Genomic DNA, 8,522 nt, shown 5'->3' on the forward strand with positions numbered 1-8,522 from the left:
AGCCTCATGTCCCTCTTCTCCCCTTGTGCTCCAACCAGCAATACTGAAATCCTGTAGTTGCTCAACACATCGTAATATTTCAAGGCTTCGTACTTTGCACACATCCTTTTCTGTGACCTGCACCTCCTCCAGCTTTGCCCTTACTCCCCATACCTCCTCCACCTGGCAGAGACCTAGTCATTCTTAAAACTGCCAGTTCCTCTGTGAACCCTTCCCTGACCCAAGACTCCTTCCCATGCCCCAGAACCCCTCCTCTGAATAGATCCTGTTCCCCGAACATGCATCTCTCATTGTATCTGCCACTGGGCATTGTGATGATGACCCAAGCCTGCCCTATTTTCTCCATTGTCCCTGTCCCTCCCTGTGGGATGTGGAGTTGGCACTCAGTAGGTGATACATGAAAGGAGTTGCATCATCCCCTCTCTGCACCATCACCTCCACCTTGAGCAAGTCTTTCAAATGCTCTGAACCCCCATTTGCCCATCTGCAAAGTGGAGACATGTGAGAAGCAGAAGGAGGCACGTACATTAAAGAACCTGCGTGCCATTAAATGACTAAGTTCTATGCAGATGTCTTTATTGCATTTTCTTCTTCCAGACCAGTGTTTACCTGCACTTGCCTGGGTGGAGTCACGGGATGAAAAGAATGTGATGTGGTCTTTTTGTAATTTCCCCACCTTGAATCCAGGGGAAAGCTGGTTAAGAGTAAACCATTAATTCTGTCCCCCTGCAGCTCCCAGTCTTCTCCGAGGCTCTGGGTTAATGATTCTAGGTTGTTTTCCTCACCGGGCGTGTTCCATTCTTTAAGAATGACTTGACTCACTCCAGTAATTCTCCAGCCTGGGGTTGTGAACCTTGTTTCGCTGGAGGAAACGGTGGATGTGTGTAGGTCTCTGGCTGTCTTCCTCACCCGTGCCCCAGGCCCCGCCCCATGGCCACCATTCCCTTAACCAACAGAAGAGACCCCTCCCCTCCCCCCAAGGAGGGCTGCAAAAGTCAGAGCATCTGTGTTGCTTGGACCTAACAAATAACCTCCCTCACGTGAGGTTTAAGGATTTGTGTTCTGAACCCCAGAAGGAGAGATTTGGCAAGGAGAAACGCTTTTAAACTTTTGAAAACCGAGCTCAGGGTGGTTTCTCCATACCAACATTTAATTAGTGGCTGCCAGAGGAATGGGTCGGAGGGAGAGGCAGCCCCAGCAGGGACTGGTCCCCGGAATCCCAGGCAGGAGGTCATGCAGAGGCTGGGGACACAGCTCGAAGGTGGTCTGGACACTCTGGAGATAAGGCCAGCTGAGGACTGTGAGCTCACGGAAATCCCAAAACTGGGTCACAGTCAGGAGTCTCCCCAGCTCTCATCCCTCCCTCCCCTTAATCCAGTCCGTTTGGTGCAGAGTGTTTTGGAACATAGCGTTGAGAATGCTTTGCATACAGAAGTGGGGTGGGGGGTGGGCTGATCACTGTTCTACAAAAGTTCCAACTTTTCTGAGCCTCAGTGCTTCTATCTGTAAAATAGATTATTCCTTTTTAATAGCGATACTCCTTTTTAATAACCAAACGAGGATTAAATTGTCTCCTTAAACTGGATCTTGTAATATGGTCATAGCACTACCTAAGAGTGAACACATAAGGGATAAGGCATTGGTTAGGGACGTCCAAGGCAAGAACTTCATCACTATTGCCATGGTGATTCTAGGACCATTCTGACTGCAGAGAGAGTAGTGTGAAAAATACAGCTGTGTGCCCATGTACCCACCCCACCGCCTTGCTTAGGAGATCGATCAACACCACTGGAAGCCCTGTGTTCACCTCGTGATCCCGTCTTGGCTTCCCCCATGAATTTTGTATCTACGGTTTCAAACATGTACTTTTGGTCTTAGTTTTTGATCTTGGTTTTGAACTGTTCTGTAAGTGGTATAGGCTATAGTCACAGAATAGGTTTTTCCCTCTGCCAACGCGTGGAGCCAATGTGTGTAGCTGCCCTTCATTTTCACTGCTGTGTGTCTATCTCTGTACATATCCTACTGTGCTCTCAATTGTGTTGATGGGAATTTGGGCTGTGGGCACAGTGTCTTGCTAACATTCTCACCGTCTTAGAACCAATTCCTCCCTTGGAATTGGAATAGACCCTGGAGACTGTTTGCGGCTCTACCCTGTTCCCTCCACTGACTGGCCTGAGGGTAGGGGAGTCCTGTTCTTGCTGGGTCTATGGACCTGCAAGGGGGAAGGGCTGTTTATTTTTTATTTTTTTCAACGTTGTTTTTTTATTTATTTTGGGGACAGAGAGAGACAGAGCATGAACGGGGGAGGGGCAGAGAGAGAGGGAGACGCAGAATCGGAAACAGGGTCCAGGCTCCGAGCCATCAGCCCAGAGCCCGACGCGGGGCTCGAACTCACGGACCGCGAGATCGTGACCTGGCTGAAGTCGGACGCTTAACCGACTGCGCCACCCAGGCGCCCCGGGGGAAGGGCTGTTTATAGAGAAAGGGTGGAAGAAAAGGAAGAGCTTTCCAGGCCATAGTTTGACTTTCAGCCGTGGCCCTCAGGAACAAGCCAGATGGGCCTTGAGGCAAGATGAAGCACTCCTTTGGCTCTGAGCAGCAGTGTGAGGTGGGGGCTGCCCTTGACCCCACCCCAGGGTCTCAGACCCGACCCCTGCTGACCTCACAGTAGTGTGAGGTCACTACTGGGCTGCAGGACCTAGAAATTCAGACAGAACACAGCATGCCATTCTCAGATTATATGGTTCTTTATTTAAACTGCTGTGAGGAAAGCCCTACTAAGGGGCTTCGAAGGTCACTGTCTCCATAATGTCAGATGTCCCTGTCCCCGCGCTCTCCAGGCCCCGGCAGTTCTCCGAGGCCTCGATGGCCTCCAGCCCACTCCTGTCCACCGCCTTAGGCAGCACGTCCACGTCTCTGCCGCGTAGGGAGCCCGTGGTCCTGGTAGTAAGGTTGGCTTTGACGTTCCTCAGGAACAACCCGATCCTGCCCAGCCTCTTGGTGGCTAACCCCCAGCTGGCGGTGGATAAGCTCCGCCCCGATTTGTGGGAGGCCCTGGACTCCTTGGGGATGGGCGCGTGGCCGATGCCTTTGTGGGGGGCTCGCCTCCCGCCCCCCGGGCTGCCGCGGGCCTTGTCCTTGTCCTCCCTCGCGGCTCTGTGGCCGGCTAAGGACCGCCCGGAGGCTTTCCGGTTGGTCTTGTCCCCCCCGGCCTTGTGGCGCGTGTCGGCTGCCCCGCGGCGACGGGAGCCCCGAAAGGTTCGCTCCTTGTCCCTGCGCTCCCTCCGGCCCTGGCGCGGCTGCCTTCCCGCCTGCTCACCCTCCGCGCCTCCGCTCTGCGCGTCGGAGAGGAGCGCTCTCTCCACGTTTCCCGCCACAGTCTTGCGGGCGCCCTCTGTCCCTGCGAAGGTCGGGGTCCTGCGGGCCCGCTGGGAGAGGCTGGTCGGCGAGCCGGAAGTAAACCCGGGGATCTTCGCGGCACCTGCCAAGGCCAGGTTCCTGCTCTCCGGGGAGAGGTTGGCGGTGCCCGCAATGGCTAGGTTGGTCCTGCTTCCTCCCGGCCCCGCGGTGGCTGCACCTGCTACGGCCGCGCCTAGCCGATCCGGGGCGGCTGACTTGGTCAAGGCCACGCTCAAAGCGCCTGCCGCGGTGTCCGCTGCGATCCCTGCTGCGAACCCCACGGCCGTCCCTCCTGTCACCACCGCTGCCGCCCCCGCCGCCTCCCGCGCTGCCACGGCCGCCGCCAGCTCTACGTGTGGCTCTGCCGCCGACTCCCTGTGGAGCTCTGCAGGTTTTGGGGTGGCGGCGGCTGCGTCGGGTTTGTGGGAGGCCTGACGGGTCCCCTCCCCACCTGCAAAAGCTGCAGAGGTGGCCCCGGCCACCTCGGAGACCACGTGGAGGCTCCTGATGCTGACCTGATCCTGATGGCCCTTTCCTTGGAAATCCGCCCCTGCTGGGCTCCTCTTGTCCTCTTCCTCAAACACAGGCATGCAAAGCATGTCCGCTGGGAGGGCGTAGGTACTGCTGTTGCTGTCCACTGGTGGTCGCAGGAGGTACACGAGCTTTTCCCAGTAGGTGAAGAGGTCTTCCCGTGTGTCCAGAGCGGGGCACAGCTGCAGGTAGCACGAGCGGCCGGTGGCGAACTTGAGGCGCAGCTGTTGTTTCTCGCGGTTGTGAATGGAGATCCTCACGAACTTCAAGGGAAGGAGCCTGGTGAGCTCTAAGGTCTTGGTAGCCTTGCGGCCTTTTCCCTTGGTGGCCTGGCCACGCCCGCCATGCTCTTCACAGCCGGTGGCCGGTCGGGCCAGCAGCATGACGTCCGGTAGCGGGAGGATGGGGCTGGTGGACGCGATGCCCACGGTCACCATTCTGACCCGGTTGTGCACATCGATTACTTCTCCCCTTTTGGTGATCTGGATAAAGTCGCTCTCAAATATAGGCGCGTACTTGAAGATGTCATACTCCCCCTTGTGCAGGTGTCTCTGTAGTTTCCCCATGGCCTTGTTGAACATGCCCACTGCGGAGCGGCTGTGGGCTGTGTGATAGGGGAGCAGAGACTCGGGGTTCATGACTCTCTCCTATCACAAGAGGCAGTGCGGGCAAGGCGGGTCCCTGGATCTCCTCTCCCTTGGCCTGGCTGGCAGAGGGTATATAGCCGAGCTCCTGTGTCACACAGGTGGCTCTATGGCCAGTGTCTCAACCCCACCCCACCCCACGGGGGCCACACCCCTTTGCCTCAGAGCCTCCCAGAGACACGAGTGAGGGTGGGAGCTCAGAGGATTACAGAGGGGGTGCTGTAGGGTGCCTGGACCCCAGACTGAAATTCTTCAAGGGTGCAGGGATGTATGGTGGATTCCTCCACCTCACCTCCACCCCTGAAATTTTATGTCCCTGAGAGGCTGGGAACTGCAGACCTAGTGACAGAACTAACTCAGCCTAACTAACCCCTGCGCAGCCATATTTATCCTCTGCTGCCCTTTGTGACCTGTCACGGTCACATACCCCTTTGTTGTCATCCATCCCCCAGGCAGCCCCCTCGGGGCAGGGCCACCATCCTCCTCCCCAAACACCCCCACTGTCCCCACAGAGGACAGGCCCATCCTTCCAGGGACTCAGGTGGGCATCAAAATAAAAATTTCTTCAAATGGGAACATTTTGTGTGGGGATCTTTTTTTTTTTTTTTTTTTGTAATCCTCCCCCAAATGCAAAAGATTCAGCAACTGGACAAAATCCATAGGACTAGAAGGTGATGGGATACACTTGGAGCCACGTGAGCTCATGGTTTCATTTTATCCAATAACCTTGAACTGGCAGTCTTGGTCCTTAGCTTGCTTTTTCATAAAATCTCAGTAAACATGGACGATATCAACCATTAATAATAACATTAAAAACTCATCCCCGAGCACTGGGTGTTGTATGGAAACCAATTTGACAATAAATTTCATATATTGAAAAAAAAATAAAAATAAAATAAAATAAAATAAAATAAAATAAAATAAAATAAAATAAAATAAAATAAAATTTCTAGAAAAACAAAAACAAAAACAAAAACAAAAAACAAAAAAACTCATCCCCGAGGAGCCCTGCTATGTTCTTCACATATGACCGTTAAGAGTCCATTGAGTTTGGTACTGTCGTTACAGTCCCGTTTGACAGGTGAAGACACTGAGGTATCATTTGCCTAACTTCACAGAAGTAATGGTAGTAGAGACGGTATTTGAATGCGGGTCTAGCTGATTCCAAAGCCTTTGTTCTGAACCACTCCAGTCCTTTGCCTTCACAAAGAAACCTTGCACCAGCCACACGCTTTTCAAACCAATCTGATTTAACTACCTTCAAGAAGAACCTTTTGATGCACTGTTGGAAGTTGTGTAACTCCATAGGTGTATATATATATATATATATATATATATATATATATATATGTCATGGACAGAACCCAAGACGACTACCACAGGCAGTGGCTGGGCTGAAGTGGGGACTAAATTATCCAGGCGGCCATCTTTGTTCCTTCCCTCCATTATGTTTCCATAAACAGCCTGTGTATGGACACCTAGTTATTCTCTCTGAAGACCCCCAGTTTTCTTCCCTTCTTCCCCAGTGAAATGAAGGGGGCGGGGGGCCTGGGATGTAATCTTCAATTCCAAGAGGCTGCCAAACATCCTCCTGTAGCAACCTCCCTACCATGCACAAGTGGTTTGAAAGCAGTGACACCTATGGGGAGTGTGTGCCACCATACTTCCTGCCTTATCGCGCCCCCCCCCCCCCACAGAGCTAGACGCAGAATGTGTAATTTCTTTTTTTTTTAAGTTTATTTATTTATTTATTTTGAGAGAGACAGACACAGTGTGAGTGGGGGAGGGGCAAAAGGAAAGGGAGAGAGAGAGAATCCCAAGCAAGCTCCACACTGCCAGCGCAGAGCCCGACGTGGGGCCCGAACCCACCAAACCGTGAGATCATGACCTGAGTTGAAACTAAGAGCTGGACGCTTAACCAGCTGAGCCACCCAGACACCCCAGAGTGTGTCAGTTCTAAAGATTTTTTTTTTCAAAAGTCCATTTATTTGAGAGAGACAGGGTGGGGGAGTAGGTGGGAGGAAAGATGGAGAGAAAGGGAGACAGAAAATCCTAAGTAGCCTCTGCACTGCCAGAGCCGTGCCTGATGTGGGACTTGAACCCATGAAGCCGCGAGATCATGACCTGAGCCGATATCAAGAGTCAGATGCTTAACCGACTGAGCCACCCAGACGCCCCCGTAATTTCTAAATTGTTACTTGAAAGTTCTGAGAAACACACCTGCTCCCAACTCACATCCTCCAGGTTGATGAAATCTTTCCTGAAATTCTACCTTAGAGATTCAGTCCTTGAAAACAAAGGCAATCTTTCCATTAAAATACACCTGTTCAGTAGGGTGAAAGGATAAACAAAATGTGGTCTATCCATACAGTGGAATGTTACTCAGCCATAAAAAGGAATGCAATGCTGATACCTGCTACAACGTGGGTGAATCCTGAAAACCTTATGTTAAGTGAAAGAAGCCAGACACAAAAGGCCACATACCGTGTGAATCTATTTCTATGAAATATCCAGAAGAGGCAAATCCATAGAGACAGAGTTTAGATTGGTGGTTGCCTGTGGCTGGAGGGAGGGGAGAATGGGGAGTGACCGCTTAATAGGTCCAGGATTTACTTTGTGGGGGATGTAAATTCCGGAAGTAGGTAGTGGTGATAGTTACCCAGTATTGTGAATATACTGAGTTGTACACTCTAAATAGGTACAATGGCAGATTTTATGTTGGGTGTATTTTCTCTCTTTCTCTCTCTCTCTCTCACACACACACACACACATACAAATATACACTCCTGCTTGGAACCCTTTAGAGAAAGGTCAATGGTGTGATCTAGAGCGAGCTACTCAGTTTTCCATTTCATCTGTAAAAGGGGGACAAGTCACTGAGGATGAAATGAGATACTGCATGTAAAGGTTGCACATATTGTCTAAATAAATGGTAGCTCTCATTAACATTCATCCTCAACTGGCCCTTTAAGTCTCGGGTGAATTTCTTCTCGAGAGCAGTTTTTTTTTTTTTAATTTTTTTTTTCAACGTTTATTTATTTTTGGGATAGAGAGAGACAGAGCATGAACGGGGGAGGGGCAGAGAGAGAGGGAGACACAGAATCAGAAACAGGCTCCAGGCTCTGAGCCATCAGCCCAGAGCCCGACGCGGGGCTCGAACTCACGGACCGTGAGATCGTGACCTGGCTGAAGTCGGACGCTTAACCGACTGCGCCACCCAGGCGCCCCTCGAGAGCAGTTTTTGAGACGGCAAAAAAGATGCTTCTGGGGTTAGAGCCACTATGAGAACACAGAAGGATGATCCATGGGCAAAATTGGCCTCCTCTTTAGTTTTGCCTCAGGCGGATCCATGAAAACACTGCCACTCCACAGAGAAACTGAACACAACCAAAGAGTACGGGATGGGAAGAGAGAAAAGGCTTGATCGGGGTTTGGGTTTCAAGGGTTTATTCAAAGCCCGTGGGGAGAAATTAGGATAAAGATGGGAAATAACAGTTTAGCTCTTGGCAGAAAGTGAGTTTTAATTCCAGAATCCCTCTGGGCCAGAACCCTTTAAAACTCTTTATCCCGAAAGAAGTGTCAGGCCAGGTCTCCGGGAAAGGCAAGGGGACAGGGATGAGGTCAGGAGGGAGGCCGGGCCCTCCAGGCCCTGCCAGTGTGACGTCACCACCATGGCAGGGGCCAGCCCCATGGAAAGGCACCGTAGCCCAGGTGCCTGACTCTGACGGAGGTCCCTTTCAAGTTTATTCTCAGACCCTCCTAACCTTCCCTCTCCATCGAGTGTGAAACAAGAGGAATTAAACGACTTGATGGTAAATACATAGTCATCTTTTTGTCTTTTATTAAAGTATCAGAACATAATCTTGGCTGCAGAAAGCAAAACTGTTTTTTAGTGCATTTGGTAAAAGAGCTGTCAGTTCCAGTAACCATATAACCATATCCAGTAAC

General features: G+C 51.5%; 1 protein-coding gene across 1 annotated transcript; it reads right to left on the bottom strand.

The window, feature by feature from the left end:
• Positions 1-2,725: 2,725 nt before the first annotated feature.
• GARIN4 (golgi associated RAB2 interactor family member 4) lies at positions 2,726-4,941 on the bottom strand. The gene has a single exon (XM_047840766.1). The coding sequence runs from the start codon at positions 4,566-4,568 to the stop codon at positions 2,778-2,780; it is 1,791 nt and encodes a 596-aa protein (XP_047696722.1). The 5' UTR covers positions 4,569-4,941; the 3' UTR covers positions 2,726-2,777.
• Positions 4,942-8,522: the final 3,581 nt, after the last annotated feature.

This window comes from Prionailurus viverrinus, chromosome F1 (genome assembly GCF_022837055.1).
Source record: "Prionailurus viverrinus isolate Anna chromosome F1, UM_Priviv_1.0, whole genome shotgun sequence".
In the NCBI taxonomy this organism is placed as follows: Eukaryota; Metazoa; Chordata; class Mammalia; order Carnivora; family Felidae; genus Prionailurus; species Prionailurus viverrinus.